General features: G+C 46.2%; 1 protein-coding gene across 1 annotated transcript in view; it reads right to left on the minus strand.

Moving 5' to 3' along the window:
- LOC149334223 (solute carrier family 13 member 4-like) overlaps positions 1-15886 on the minus strand; it is a 53691-nt gene that overhangs the window by 36127 nt on the left and 1678 nt on the right. Inside the window, exons 2-4 of the mRNA XM_089557889.1 lie at positions 13680-13782; positions 5391-5445; positions 2210-2329 (exon numbers count right to left, since the gene is read on the minus strand). Of these exons, the coding sequence (XP_089414015.1) occupies positions 2210-2329; positions 5391-5445; positions 13680-13782 (278 nt within the window). The remainder of the gene's footprint in view (positions 1-2209; positions 2330-5390; positions 5446-13679; positions 13783-15886) is intronic.

Here is a 15886-nt window from a genome sequence, read left to right on the forward strand (position 1 = left end):
TTTTTTAAAATTAATTTATTCTTTTGTGGTGTTGATCAAGGAAGAATATTACTGTCGCTTAAAGCTAATTGATTAGAAAAGCAGAAGAAAAAACAACCACATGCCGCCGGTGGCATCCGAACCCACGACCTCCGAATTACGCGTCCGGTGCTCTACCTCTGAGCTACGGCGACGGCTGTCAAACCTTCTGCTCTCGGGGGTATTTATGTTTACAAATAACCTAACCTTGAGAGTGTTCATCAGCGCCACCCATGGTCGTAAGCGGCGGACGTGGAACGTCCTTGGTTACCGCTGGTGTGACGTAGAACGCCATTGAACGGTGAGGGTGGAAGCTGTGTGAGAACCCTCTTATGCTTCCTATGGCATCAAGGCTGCCAGAACCAAGGCCCTCGCTAAGCAATTAAGCAAACAAGGCAAGGGGAATGAGGGGCTCGTTATAAATATGACAGAAGCCAACAGCCACAGAAACCAAGGAGCGCAGGGGATTTTTTTAAAATTAATTTATTCTTTTGTGGTGTTGATCAAGTAAGAATATTACTGTCGCTTAAAGCTAATTGATTAGAAAAGCAGAAGAAAAAACAACCACATGCCGCCGGTGGCATCCGAACCCACGACCTCCGAATTACGCGTCCGGTGCTCTACCTCTGAGCTACGGCGACGGCTGTCAAACCTTCTGCTCTCGGGGGTATTTATGTTTACAAATAACCTAACCTTGAGAGTGTTCATCAGCGCCACCCATGGTCGTAAGCGGCGGACGTGGAACGTCCTTGGTTACCGCTGGTGTGACGTAGAACGCCATTGAACGGTGAGGGTGGAAGCTGTGTGAGAACCCTCTTATGCTTCCTATGGCATCAAGGCTGCCAGAACCAAGGCCCTCGCTAAGCAATTAAGCAAACAAGGCAAGGGGAATGAGGGGCTCGTTATAAATATGACAGAAGCCAACAGCCACAGAAACCAAGGAGCGCAGGGGATTTTTTTAAAATTAATTTATTCTTTTGTGGTGTTGATCAAGTAAGAATATTACTGTCGCTTAGAGCTAATTGATTAGAAAAGCAGAAGAAAAAACAACCACATGCCGCCGGTGGGATCCGAACCCACGACCTCCGGATTACGCGTCCGGTGCTCTACCTCTGAGCTACGGCGACGGCTGTCAAACCTTCTGCTTTCGGGGGTATTTATGTTTACAAATAACCTAACCTTGAGAGTGTTCATCAGCGCCACCCATGTTCGCAAGCGGCGGACGTGGAACGTCCTTGGTTACCGCTGGTGTGACGTAGAACGCCATTGAACGGTGAGGGTGGAAGCTGTGTGAGAATGGCGTTCTACGTCACACCAGCGGTAACCAAGGACGTTCCACGTCCGCCGGTTACGAACATGGGTGGCGCTGATGAACACTCTCAAGGTTAGGTTATTTGTAAACATAAATACCCCCGAAAGCATAAGGTTTGACAGCCGTCGCCGTAGCTCAGAGGTAGAGCACCGGACACGTAATTCGGAGGTCGTGGGTCCGGATCCCACCGGCGGCAGGTGGTTGCTTTTTCTTCTGCTTTTCTAATCAATTAGCTTTAAGCGACAGTAATATTCTTACTTGATCAACACCACAAAAGAATAAATTATTTAATTAAAAAAAAATCCCCTGCGCTCCTTGGTTTCTGTGGCTGTTGGCTTCTGTCATATTTATAACGAGCCCCTCATTCCCCTTGCCTTGTTTGCTTTATTTCTTACACGGAATGATGTCATAGTTAGTTGATGCCTCTGCCTGGTGGCATATCCGGAAGAAAATGTAATTATATCAGAAATGTTAACGTTGCAATGTCTATTTACAATCTGATATATAAACTTTAGTCGGGAAACTCGATTACGCTGGGTTAGTTGAGGCAAGTTGGCTTGTCTTAAATGTTCTGTGACTGACGTACGGGAGAAATTATCATAGATAAAGCGAACCGCCTTTTTCTGCACTCATTCAAGCTTTTTAATGTTAGTTTGTGTGAAAGGGTCTCAGGTAATTGCGGCGTAATCGAGTACTGGACGTATAATTGTGTTATATGCTAGTAAACTGACATTGATTGTAGACAGTTTTAAATAAGCTTTTAAAGCTGTAAAACTATAGTTTTAAACCAGTTTTAAAATCCTGCTAAGGACTCAGAATCTTGATTGTCTAAGGTGTGGGGGCACACTGACATCGACTGTTGTGTCGAAGCGGACTTACGCGCGAAAGTAGTCGATGAAGTAGACGCTCGCGCGGTTCCGGTTCAGGCTGATGGCTGAGGCGAGCGTGCAGGTGAGCACGGCGGCCCTGGCCAACTGCTCGTGTACCATGCAGAGCTTCCTGCGAGGAGAAAATAGGTCTCTGCAGCTCCTAAGAACCGCTTACACGTGGACCGAGGGGTAGGCCCAGAAGCACCATATCAAGCAACACAGTAATTGGACCAATATTGCGAATAAATGGTTTCACTCTGGTCCTTTGTAGAACCGGCCTTTAGCAGTAGGTTTCAAATACTGGGCCGATTATCTTTGCTGTTTGGGAAGTATGAGGTTCGATGCTATGTTTGAAATGTCGCTGGCGTGGGCAAAATTCTCACAGTTGAGGGCACTAAGTGAATCTGTACCGGAACTTCAAAAGTCCAAGCGAGCAGCTGAAAAACATACTGTGTTCAAAATTATATTTCCTCGTTTTTTTTAAAGAAAGTTTCAATGAGCAGTGCACGAATGGCGTTCTTGCAAGGTGACCACGTGACCAGGTGCACACCAAGTGAGCGGATGATTGTCATCGCCGGTCGCCTTATTAAAAAAAAATTAGGAATGAACTTTTAGTCACTTATTCAGGGTGAATATTTGCGTCAAAAACGTAGAGGTGGCTAATGCTCTATTCGTTTTATTACAAGCCCAAGATAGCGTCAACCGGTGCAAAACATCTCATAGGTTCGACGCTTCTGAGTATGGTGTTTCTTTGTGTTTGCTAGCCGGAATCGGAAAGGCCACAGCTATTACTAATAAACGCCACGCTTTACAGTATGCCACGCTAGGAAGAGTGCTACGCCAAGAAAGTCGGCGATGTGGACCCGCATTGACGCCGAGTTTCATATTGAAAGCCGAAGATTTCAGAACACCGGCCTGAGACAAGAATTCTACCAAACGAAGCTGTTTATTAAAAGGAACACCTCAGTTTTCAGTTCATAGATGCATTTGGGCAACAGTGACTAAAATGTTCGTATACAGGGTCTGTCCTCAAAGTAATGAGACAAGTCGCGACGTGACGCACGCCTGCACTAGATTGGGAAAGCGCTTTTGGGGGAACGAGGGGGAGCCTTCAGCTTCACATTGCGACGAGCTTGGTTGTCTGCGAGCAGGCGAAGCGAGTGGACGTCTTCGGGCGTGCACTCATGTTTCGCCGCTGCGCCGAGGAAACCACGGAGCGAACGTGAGAACAGCGCTACACGGTGAAGCTTTGCGATAAACTGAGTAAGTCATCTACCGAGTCAATCGACGTTATCAAGACAGTATCTGGGAACGATGCGATGTCCAGGTCGCGTGTACTAATGGCACGAAGCGTTTACAAAAGGTCGTGAAGACGTTCACGACGAGCAACGGTCCGGGCGCCGGTCGATGACGGTTGCGGACGGAAATGTTGACTGTGTGATCCTGAACGTCTTCACAGCCATATGTAAATGCTTTGTGCCATTGGAACCTTTGCGATCTGGACATTGCATCATTACCACATGCTGTGAAATGTCTCGGTAGGTGATTTACTCAGTTTATTACAAAGCTTCACCGCGTAGCGCTGTTCCAACGTTCGCTCCATGGTTTCCTCGACGCAGCAACGAAACAGGGGTACACGTTCGAACACGTCCACTCGCTTTACCTGCTCTAAGCCAGCTGATGTCTTTGCATTGTTAAACTAATGGTTCTCCCTCCTTCCCCAAAAGCGCTTTCCCGATCTAGCGCATGCACGTGCCACGAAGTGACTTATCTCATTACTTTCAGGACAGACCCTGTAACATATTTAATCAAAAACTCAGAACGAGAAGTGTTCTTTAACTTTGTGCCCACCTCGTCGGCCAACCTACTTGGAAAACGACTTTCATGGTCTGCTAACCGCTCTAACCGCTCTTTCTTTCAAGAATTGATGTCGATGATGATGATCATTGATGATGATGGATTTTTTTTTTGTGCATGTGCAGAGGCGTCTATGGTGAAACAGCGCAATCGCACAAGGTATTTCTCTTCTACTCAAGGTGGGGTTAAACACCCATCTCCCAAGCATTTCACCGCAAATAAGCTGAGCACCACATCAGGGAAAAACTTGTACAGCTGCAACGGAAAAAGATTAGCTCAAGTCACTCACTACCGGAGCGGAAATATTCCGAGACGCGGCGCTAATGTAGCCGTATGCGCATATAGCGAGAGTGCTTGGCCCATTCCACTTTATGCCGCCGCGGTGGCTCAGTGGCTATGGTGCTCGGCTGCTGACCCGAAAGACGCGGGTTCGATCCCGGCCGCGGCGGCTGGAATTTCTTTGGAGGAGAAATTCTAGAGGCCCGTGTACTGTGCGATGTCAGTGCACGTTAAAGAACCCCAGGTGGTCGAAATTTCCGGAGCCCTTCACTACGGCGTCTCTCATAGCCTCAGTCGCTTTGGGACGTTAAACCCCATAAACTAAACTAAACTAAACATTCCACTTTATAAAGTGGGGGTGGCCGACAGAAAGCACCCCAACCGAAAGCAGGCACTGCCAAACATTACTTTTGACAGCGCATCCCCACTTTTGACAGTGCGTCCTCAGCATGTTTTTAAAGGAAAACGGTTATAAAGATAACGTTGTTCGTCACGGCAGCGCAGAAAAAAAAATTAAAATGGGATTATGTGCTTAGCCACCTTAGCATACGGTTTGGCTGATAAGACATCTACAGGCGTTCGTTTAAGATGTTGCATTTCTGATGGGCGAATGTCTAGGTGGGCTGCTTTCTGCCGGCCGCCCCCGCTTCAGGAAATGGAATGTTCCTGGCACTCTCGCTATCGGTGTACTTGGCAACAATAGCGCCGCATGTCACGATTTTTTCGCTCCGGTCATGATTCACTTGTTCCATTCTTTTTCCGTTGCAGCTGTACCACTTGTATCACCGGTGGGTACCAGGCGGCACTGCGGATAGAACCCCGAACGTTATGTGTGCCAGGCGGGTGTTCAGGCCGCTTAGCGACCGGTGCGGTTCTCTCAAGAATTCTGAATTTCCAAAAATGCACCCCTTGTACATGACAATTGGTTCCTATTTGCATTGCTACTTTTTCTAAGGAGAAAATCTGCGGTGAAGGGAAAATTAAATAGCACACATTAAGTTTTAAACCTTAAAAACAAGCTATCAAATTCAGAAACCAGAAAAGCTTCTTCTTACTGGAATTTCAAGCCAAAGCTCTCCTTCATCGGTCGCCTTGAGGCCGAGTGGAAGCCTGCAAAATTTTCGAAATATTCTCAATGAGACGTGAACACATAGTGCGCAAATTAATGCAACGTACCTCTGGGTTCAGTGAATTCGAATCTTATGGATTACTTTCGTAAAGGCTCATCCTGTTCGCTGCCCTCATTGTCTATCACTTTCAACTTTTTATTGCGAAAGCAATACTACGCTCATGAACGGCCTTTCGCGCAGCGGCGGCCGGCCGGTAGCCACGCGTGACATTTAGAATGACCTATGACGTCATGCCATGCCTAGTGACATCATAGCATGACGTCATACCAGGGAGTGAGATGGGCTACCAAGTTGAGTCGTCGCGCAGCGGCAGCCGGTAGCCACTCCTGACCTGTAGACGCGGCGCACTACGTTCCGTCTTTATACGCGGCGCGCCGCGTTCCTTCTGTTAGAGACGCTGCGCTTGCTTTCGCAACCTTCCAGGCTTAACCAAAGCTAAGCCCCCGCCATTTTTTTAAAATGTATTCCGTACATCGTGCATGTTTTCCATCTTATTCATTTTCCTTAATCTCTCAATAATAACGAGTATATCAGTTTTTTCAGAGAAGCCCACCACTAATTTTTAAAAATAGGATTTTTGAGGCAACTAGAAACATTTTGCGGCACCGTAATGCCAGTGTTGGCGGACGTCAGAAAACAAGAGAATCATGTTAGCTAGTTAAGTGATCAAAAAAATTTCAGCAGTAAACTTTTTAACTATTACCTATAGACACCTTATTAGAGATATTTTCTAGCCAACCATTTGTAACATGACACTTTTTTCAAAATGCCGAAAATACGATTACCCTCGGCGTTGAGGCTCAACTAAAAGCGACTATTTCTCGCGCCATTCAAAAACTGCGCACCTGCGGTGACTGTAGAACGATGTCCGTCAAACCGCGTCATTCCGCGGCCCATTAGCCACGTGTAAATCTGTCCCGTCCGCGCTGGAACAGCCCTTACAAAAAGTTTTAGACAGTCCATAGAGTGTCTATAGACTTTTGTCTATAAAGACTCTAGACTGTCTATAGACAAAAGTCTATAGGCAATACAAATGCCATAGACAGTCTATAGACAATCTATAGATTTATAGCCGTACACTTTCAGTAGACTTTTGTCTATAGAGAGTCTATAGACTATGAATAGAGAAAAAGCAATATCTATAGAAAGTCAATAGAGTCAATAAGAAGTCTATAGACCATTTTTATAAGGGAGAGAAGTGGCAAGAAGCGAGCAGCACTGCAGCGCGGGCAGGGCAGAGATTCTCACGTTGCAGGTAATTGGCGGAACTACGTGAAAAGACGGATGTCGCTCTGCGCTCTGCGCAGGCGCGGATTTCTAATAGCGCGAATAACGGCCCAAATTATTGGAGCGAAAGCCGAAAGAGAAATTTTGTTTTCGATATTTTCAAACCTGATATGGCTATTACTAATGACCGGCTACAGATGTCTAAGTGCACTCAGGAGCCTATCCGCTGGAGTTAAAAAGTTAACTATTGAAACTCAGTTAATGACTTCATTAGTTAGCTTGATTTTCTGTTTTGTGAAGTCCACCAACACTGGTATTACTATGCCACCAAAAGCTTCTGTTTGCCTCAAAAACCTTAATTTTTACATTTAGTGATGGGCTTCCCTGAAAAACCTGCTAATTCGGCTCCCTGCAACAAAATATTTGTAGTCAAGATTTTTTTCTTCATAGTGAAAAACTTTTGATTAAAAAAATAGTTCCAACATGCAGTTAGTTCTATGGCTGGTTGAAAACACGCTTCGTGCAAGGTACCCGCAAGCATACTTATCGCGAATGAGTGCTCCATATGGATAGATTCCTGGCCAGAAATTTCAGCTAGGTACGTAGGTACATATCTTTCACTTCGCAGTAGACAAGCATATAAATCTCAATATCACGTTGGGCTAAAGGTTTCGAGGTAAGCTGATCTGGTACACCTCTGCGGACATGACCACTGGGAAGATAAACTTTCGCGTATGAGATCATTGAATTTCAGAGCCTCGTAATAAAAGCGGAGCATAATCCAATAAAAAAGCTATGCCCAAAGTATGGTAGACCTAACGACGATGGCGACAAAGGCATAAGTAAGAAACTATTTTGTCAGGCTTTTCCTCAGCTGCAGCTAATCCGACTCCGCTAGCACATGCCTTGGAGGGTTGTTTATGCAACCCGACCCGACACCACCATCATCCGTCTCTCAGGAATTTACACCAAAAAAAGGAGCATATTTTACCCCCGATCCGAATCTCTGTTGACGATTTTTATCAACGCTAATGTGAGCATTGAAAGCACAGATACCTTTACTGCCTCAGACGCTGATAAAGTCCAGCACTCAGTGATTCAGGCGTGTGCAGGTAGCTGCAGCTTTCAGTGACCTTAGTGAGCTTTTATTGAGCTGCTTAGCGAGCCCCAACTTGCAAGGGCGCCTTTAGGGGATACATCTCAAGGGCTAAGCATCAAACAACTTTTAAACATGCACCTCTGCCAATGGCGTCAAGCGATTGTCCCGACGTCGCGGTTAAGATCATTTCACCTCGGCGCCTGGCAGTCGCTATAGGGAATTACCTTGGACTTCATGGCAATAGGTCATTGGCTAGGGGACGTGCTTTCAGGGGCGCTTGCCGCTTCTTTGGCCATGAGCACTAAACACAGTTTGCTTTTAATTCATGACATTACGCTAGAGCAGGCACGTATCCGCTCCTACTTTTGCTTTTCATGCGGTCTTTGCAAACAAATCTAACCGATTGGCTGATCTTCAGTTTCTTTAAAAAAAGTTCCTATCACTTGGCACCGATTGCACTGACGTACTGAAGGATTGCATCGGCGCTAGGTCGCTCGCTGGGAATGGGCGCCGAACCTACTACTAACACTAACTACAGCAGGCTAATTAGCACTTTCCACCATGTCCACTGCAGTTCACAAGAAAACATGCTTGACGGCTGACGAAATCGCGCACCTCACATAATGCTCAAATCACGTTGCGAACAGAGTTGTATACGGTAAATCCTGGCACGGTCGGTTCTCTGTATCAGAATGCCATTACCGGTCACGACGTGGGTTGACCACTCAATTGCGACCTGTGCGAACCGGATGTGCTAGGTGCATTTCTTGTTTACTTAGCATTCAGTATTGCGTCGCATTCCTTAGCCATTTAGGGCGCTCTGTGCACAACTGTGTACACAGGAGTAGCTATTCATTAAAATGTGCTGCACATAGGAGTGATTTCTTTCTTTAGGGCGAATTTAGTATCCTTCCTTTCATATTTATCGTGCTGTTCTGGGCTCATTAGCGAACACAATAAATATTTATCTAAACAGGGAGCTTGTTAGCATGGACGCCGTAAGTTCTAGGAAGCGTTTTTTCCAACAATGATACCCTGTTTTTTTCTCATAGTTTGAGCATAATGTGCACCTTCCAAACAAAAGCTGATTCCCCGGCCCCTCGGCTGTTTATTAGACATGTTATACGATCCTGATGTTAATATTTGTAACTACTAGACACTTTGAAATTTAGTCAATACTCTTAAAACATAAACCATTAATACTTTGCGCTTGAATTCTAAGTTCATTCTTGGGGAGTGAATATGCTATTTATGTATGTATGCGGAAAAAACATTTGCTTTCAAATGAATGAAAAAGTAGCGCCAGAATATGTGAACCTGAGGTTGGCCACGCGACCCGCGAGTGCATATGTAGCGCCTCGTAATCTCTACTTACCTATGCGAGCGGCTTCATTTTCCCCAACCTCTAGCGTTGCTGCAGGGCTGCAGGTTATACAGGGCTCTATAGCAACTAGTGAAGAGTTTATAGAACAGTTTACTGGGCGTAAGTAGCACTTGCTGTAGCAACCACCGACCCCCTTCATTTTGTGTTGGACGATGCGTAACCAGCAACAGCGGGTGATCCACAGGAAGCGCATTAAGCATGAAATGCTTTTAGCCCCCGTTGTCGGCAGTGTGGTGACAACATGAACTGGTGGGCAAGTTGGTCTGACATATCTAGTGAAGCAGCGCAACGGCACAAGGCCAAGGGAAAAAGAGGACATAGAAAGCGCTGAACTGACAACAAATGTTTATTCCGGATGCAATCAGCATATATATACTTCAGCACCTTCGAAAAAAACAAACCAAAGAGTGGGGAGCGGAAGGTTTCATTCCAGTCACTTCGCGCATGCAGCTATATCGAGTGTACATCGGTAATATGACATCAGATAGTTGTGCTCTTTCAACGAAATGGCTACGGAAGGGGTGCTGATACAATTCGCACCCACCTTCATGATTTCAGATGCCTCGATAATCACTCTAGTAAGTTTATCCTTGTGTTTGGTAACTACGTGGCTGCTTTTGAATTTCGGAAAACAGGAACATTCACGACAGTGAATACCTATGTGGCGGTCCGCATTCCTAACGTTGTTTCCATGCTCTCTAAGTCTTTCATTTAGACAACGGCCCGTTTGGCCGATGTATGAACCACCACACGTCAACGGGACTGAATACACCACGTTATCTTGGCATGACACGTACTTCGTCGTGTGGTTTTTCTTGCAGTCATGACCAGATTCTGATTTTTTATCCGGGCCATTTACAGTCGCACACAAGCCACTGAGTCTCACAGGCGCCAAAAAACAACATCAACTCCAGCCTTTTTACCTATTCTCTTCAGATTGTGGGACACAACATGGACATAGGGCATTACTGCCAAATTTCTTTGTTTAGAAAGAGGGACAGCGTTGCCCCCGTTTACCTTTTTCAAAATCCCTTCTGCTACTGACGCCAGAATATGAAGGAGGTATTTTGCATCGGTTAGTCTTTCAACCTGATTGGAGAAACTATGTTTTATCTTGTGTGGACAGGATATTTTCATGGCATTTTGAAAGCATGACGCCACAACGCCTCTTTTCACGAGCTTCGAGTGGGCTGAGCTATAGGGAAGTAAGGGCTTTTTACTTCTAGGTTCAAAAGCCCAGCATACATGGAAATCAGTGAAATATAAGGTCAAATCAAGGAATTTAATGCGATCGTTCACAGCCACTTCATGTGTAATTTACAGCGGCGAAAGCACTTCCGAGAACATCGCGCACAAGTCTTTCACTTCCGAAGCGAAGCTAGCCGGGTCACAATCTAGCAAAATAAGATAATCATCTACATATCTGAACACTCTGGAAACTGTAGAGTTCATCAGCGATTGTTCGAGTGCCCTGTCAAGCTTAGCTAGAAAGATGTCACTTAGCAAAGGAGCGATACAACATCCAATGCAGATCCCATTCTTTTCAACAAAAACAGTGCCTTCCCCTTCTGCATAGGTTAACTGAAGGCCTCCTCCGAGGTAAGCCTCCGAGGGCTTGTCCCAAGAAAACCTGGAGGGATGCCCAACCAACTGCACAATGTGGATGGAGTTAACATTACGGAGGATGTTCAACGAGTCCTACGCCTTGGCCCAAAGTTTGCTGTTGAGCCTAAGTTGAGGCCACCGGAACTACTGGCAATGGTAAGGCGCGTGTCCCGACGAGCTGATGAACCAGATGCCAGCAGGTGCGTTTCGGATGGAGTGGATGTTGTGCTGCGCCCGAGAGTACGTGGAATAGATTTGCCAGTAGATAAGACTGTTCGATACTTCCGTGAAAACGCTCTAGTTTTGTTGACTGCAGACAAGGAAGGGGGTTTTGCTGTATTTTCCAAGCATAGCTTCCAGCAAAAAGCCGCTGATGCGGTCCACTCACTTTTCAAAGAATGCAGAAGATCTTGCCTGGCAAAAGCCAAATTAAAGGAAAAACAGTTGCGCAAACAGTTAAATTTAGAGGCGCTTTTAACCTCTATTGACAAATGTAGAATATGGAGCCTCGCCTTGTTTTTTAGCGCGAAAATGCAGAAAGCGGACGTGCCTTTACGGGTGATCGTTTCTGAGGACACGTGGCAGAAGAGCCTGGGAAAGTTTTTACAAAGTTACCTAGCTCACCTAACTATTTACGACCCTTATCAGGTAAAGAAGTCGGACGAAGTGATTGCATTTCTAAAAACTGACCAGACCGAGTCATTACGCGAATTTTCCATTGACGTAAAAGACCTGTATTATTCCATCCCTCGTGACAAGCTGTTAAACTGCGTTAGTGAAGCAATTGACGACTACGGAGCGGTAGCATTTCAGAATGCCTGTGGCATTTTGCAGAAAGTTTTTTAGACCTGCTGCAGGTGTACCTTCAGTCAACCTATGCAGAAGGGGAAGGCACTGTTTTTATTCAAAAGAATGGGATCTGCATTGGATCTTGTATCGCTCCTTTGCTAAGTGACATCTTTCTAGCTAAGCTTGACAGGGCACTCGAACAATCGCTGATGAACTCTACAGTTTCCAGAGTGTTCAGATATGTAGATGATTACCTTATTTTGCTAGATTGGGACCCGGCTAGCTTCGCTTTGGAAGTGAATGACCTGTGCGCGATGTTCTCGGAGGTGCTTTCGCCGCTGGAAATTACACATGAAGTGGCTGTGAACGATCGCATTAAGTTCCTTGATTTGACCTTATATTTCACTGATTTCCATGTATGCTGGGCTTTTGAACCTAGAAGTAAAAAGCCCTTACTTCCCTATAGCTCAGCCCATTCGAAGCTCGTGAAAAGAGGCGTTGTGGCGTCATGCTTTCAAAATGCCATGAAAAAATCCTGTCAACACAAGATAAAACATAGTTTCTCATCACAGGTTGAAAGACTAACCGATGCAAAATACCCCCTTCATATTCTGGCGTCAGTAGCAGAAGGGATTTTGAAAAAGGTAAAGGGGGCAACGCTGTCCCTCTTTTTAAACAAAGAAATCTGGCAGTAATGCCCTATGTCCATGTTGTGTCCCACAATCCGAAGAGAATAGGTAAAAAGCCTGGAGTTGATGTTTTTTGGCGCCTGTGAGACTCAGTGGCTTGTGTGCGACTGTAAATGGCCCGGATAAAAGATCAGAATCTGGTCATGACTGCAAGAAAAACCACAGGACGAAGTACGTGCCATGCCAAGATAACGTGGTGTATTCAGTCCCGTTGACGTGTGGTGGTTCATACATCGGCCAAACGGGCTGTTGTCTAAATGGAGAGCATGGAAGCAACGTTAAGAATGCGGACCGCCACATAGGTATTCACTGTCGTGAATGTTCCTGTTTTCCGAAATTCAAAAACAGCCACGTAGTTACCAAACACAAGGATAAACTTACTAGAGAGATTATCGAGGCATCTGAAATCATGAAGCTGGGTGCGAATTGTATAAGCACCCCTTCCGTAGCCATTTCGTTGAAAGAGCACAACTATCTGATGTCATATGACCGATGTACAGGCGATACAGCTGCATGCGCATAGTGACTGGAATGAAACCTTCCGCTCCCCTCTCTTTTTTTGTTTTTTTTCGAAGGTGCTGTAGTATATATATGCTGATTGCATCCAGAATAAACATTTGTTGTCCGTTCAGCGCTGTGTTTGTCCTCTTCTTCCCTTGGCCTTGTGCCGTTGCGCTGCTTCACTAGAAGTGTGGTGACGTCACGCCGAGACCGAGAGATAACACCGGGGCACTGAATTCCACTCATCCGGGCACTGAAACGAGAGCATCCGGGCGCCGTAGGAGATTTAATGAGACTCTCTAAGACAGAGGGCCGCGCTTCCGCGCCGTCCCCAAGGATGGCGCTATGGTCCCACACTCGCGCATGTAAAAGACCGGCCGCTGGGCCCTCAGCTCATGAAGTTTCCCCCTTTGGCGGGCAGATGTATACACCCTCGCGGAGTATTCGAACGCGCTGCAGATACATTCTTGACAGGCCTGCGTCTCGTCGTGTCCGCGTACGCTTCTGCCTCGTCCTGCATTTCAATGCCGCCACCGTCACAGCTGCTTAAGCTGAGCAACGGAGCCTGATGAAAGGAGAGGTAGGAAGCGTCTTCCAGAAAACGATCGCTTTGTGAGTGATACGCCACAGCAGAAGACTGCTCGCCCCTGCTGACAACGCCAAGATTTTGAGGCCGCTCCCAAAAGCGACAAGGCCGCCACGGTTCGCGGCTGCCTACCTAATCCCGCACTATTGCAGGCGACCGCTTCGACGCAACAAGCAGAGTGTGGTGTGGTGTGTGGAACACTAGACCCATTTCAAGATTTTGACTACTACCATCTACAACCAATGTGTTTTGACCGTAAGCATTTTATGCTTACTCTACTCTTGGTTACGGGAGAGGCAGAGATTTTTTCTCTTTTACTGGAGTTAGCGCTCACCGCTGATGGAGTCCACATGAACCACGGCCGGCTTGGGCGTGGGAGAGGAGACGCCAGGCAGTACAACCTTACCGCCCTCCACGATCGAGGTCCGCTTACTGCCCTGCAAGATACGCAACCACTGACGTTGTGAGCAGCGACAGGACAAGGCTCAGGAGGACCATTCCAATTGTAGAGATGCTAAGCACCTAAAAAAAAAGTTTTGAAAATTCATCGGTGACTATGCTATCCGCTACCCCCTCACCTTAGCTACACGCGTGTCACCAGGCTCAAGATTTAACAGTCGTGGGGAACACATATTCCGGAGCACTGTCGGAATCATTATGAATATGACCGCACTAAGTTTAACCGGCTCTGATCGAGTGCTGTACTACAATTCATATTCGCTTAGAATAAGAAAAGATAAGAGCATAGGTGTCCCCTCGGTACTTCCACCCATCACCTACTTTTTTCCCAAAGAGTAATTTCACATCCCTAGGTAGTAAAATTTATTGATATTTTTGTGCCTATGCGAAAGTAGTCGTCCACTTCGCCATGTGAAAGTAGGAGTGCTGGTCATAGCAGGTTTGAGCATATTGTTAACGCTAAGTTCTTTAGCAACGGTCGCATGGCAGCTACGGTGAGTCACTGCGCGCATGGGCTGCAACGTTTTACGTCACCCTTGCTGTACTCTCAATAGCGCGAGCATTTCGACATGACCAGAGCGAAAACAGACGAAGACAAGAGAAGAAACACTGACGACCGGACTGGCGCTGTCCTGGCGCCCGTACTGTCGTCAGTGTTTCTTCCCTTGTCTTCGTCTGCTTTCGCGCTGGTCATGTCGAATCATGTCCCACCAAATCGTCCAATCAGCAATTTTGTCCTTGAGCAAATATGCAAGGAACTGCGCATGCGCGTGGTGCAGGTGAGCAGCCATTCCTTCACGGTACCATTAATGGTATACGGCAAGACCTATGATAAATTATCAAATTAAACCATGAAAACTGATCCAGCGCTCAGCTGCTGGCCAGAAACATTGTTGTGTTTGTGAGCGCGAGCCACGAGGGACATGTTGGTGCAGGAGAGGCCACAGAGGGCACCGCTTGTCGTCATGCAGTACACGGAGTTCGCACATACGGTCATGAGGAGAGAGAATTTGCTCCCTGCACGCATAGCTGTCAATTATTCGCTCAGAAAGAGCACGAAAATCTGGAAAGTTTCTCTGAAAACAGGGGATCTAAAACTGCTTTTACAATTCTTCGGTGACTGCCTTTGCAGCCCATCGAGAGATCATTGCGCCTTGACCGATGAATTAGTTGCACATGAGGTTCAAAGGCTCATCTCAAAGGTTCAAAGTTCACTTTTAATGCGCTAGTGAAAACCCGCGAAAAAACAGCAGCCCCATATTGCCACCTTGGAACGAAAGGCCGACACTATTTCATAACAGAACGGCCTTTCTCCTGCGCCTCTCCATTCTCTATTCTTCAGAGTCGTGCCTCCAAGCATACCAGGATAACGCATTAATCGGTGACCATGCGCACCAGCTCTGGAGCTTTACTTGCACCGCTGGAAAAAGCCACGATCTTTGGTTGCGTTCTACTTTAGTGTGTGACCTTTCGTTTCCATAGTAAGCAGTCAAAGATTACTAATCAGTTGTGCAACTTGCATTTTTTTTATTTTACTGTAGAGTTCATCTCCCGGTTTTAAGTAATTTAAGAATACTGCGAGCCCTTTCCGGACGATGGAATGTTACATCAATTATAGGACTGAACAGGACTCTATTGAACCAAACATTTTCTCCGCACTCAGTAAAGAAAAAAGGGAGAATAAAACTGATGGCTCTCTTGAGTACAGCAAAGAAATGATTCTCTTGATAGAGCTTAGAGCTATTTGATGCACTGGAAACTATTAACAAATGGCAAGCGAATGTAGGGCTTTTTGATGGACATTAATACGACTGACTGAATATCGAATTCCTTTTCTTTGATCTATTCTCGATGAGTGTTTATTTTATGTCTTAAAGCGGAGCTGTGCTGGTATTTTTTTCTCAGCAAGCCCATCTCTCGACTGATGAGTTAAAAAAACTCCGCACAGCACTGCCGTGACGCTAGTCGCATTGCCTTCATTCCATTGCTTGCTGTGACCGCGGGCCGGAAGAGGGGTAAAACGCTCTCGTCTTCTCTTTGTTGCCTATGCCGTTGTCTAATGAAGCTTCCACGAAGAATGAG

The sequence above is a fragment of the Amblyomma mixtum genome, chromosome 8, assembly GCF_055824585.1.
Source record: "Amblyomma mixtum isolate Tamu chromosome 8, ASM5582458v1, whole genome shotgun sequence".
NCBI classification, from domain to species: domain Eukaryota; kingdom Metazoa; phylum Arthropoda; class Arachnida; order Ixodida; family Ixodidae; genus Amblyomma; species Amblyomma mixtum.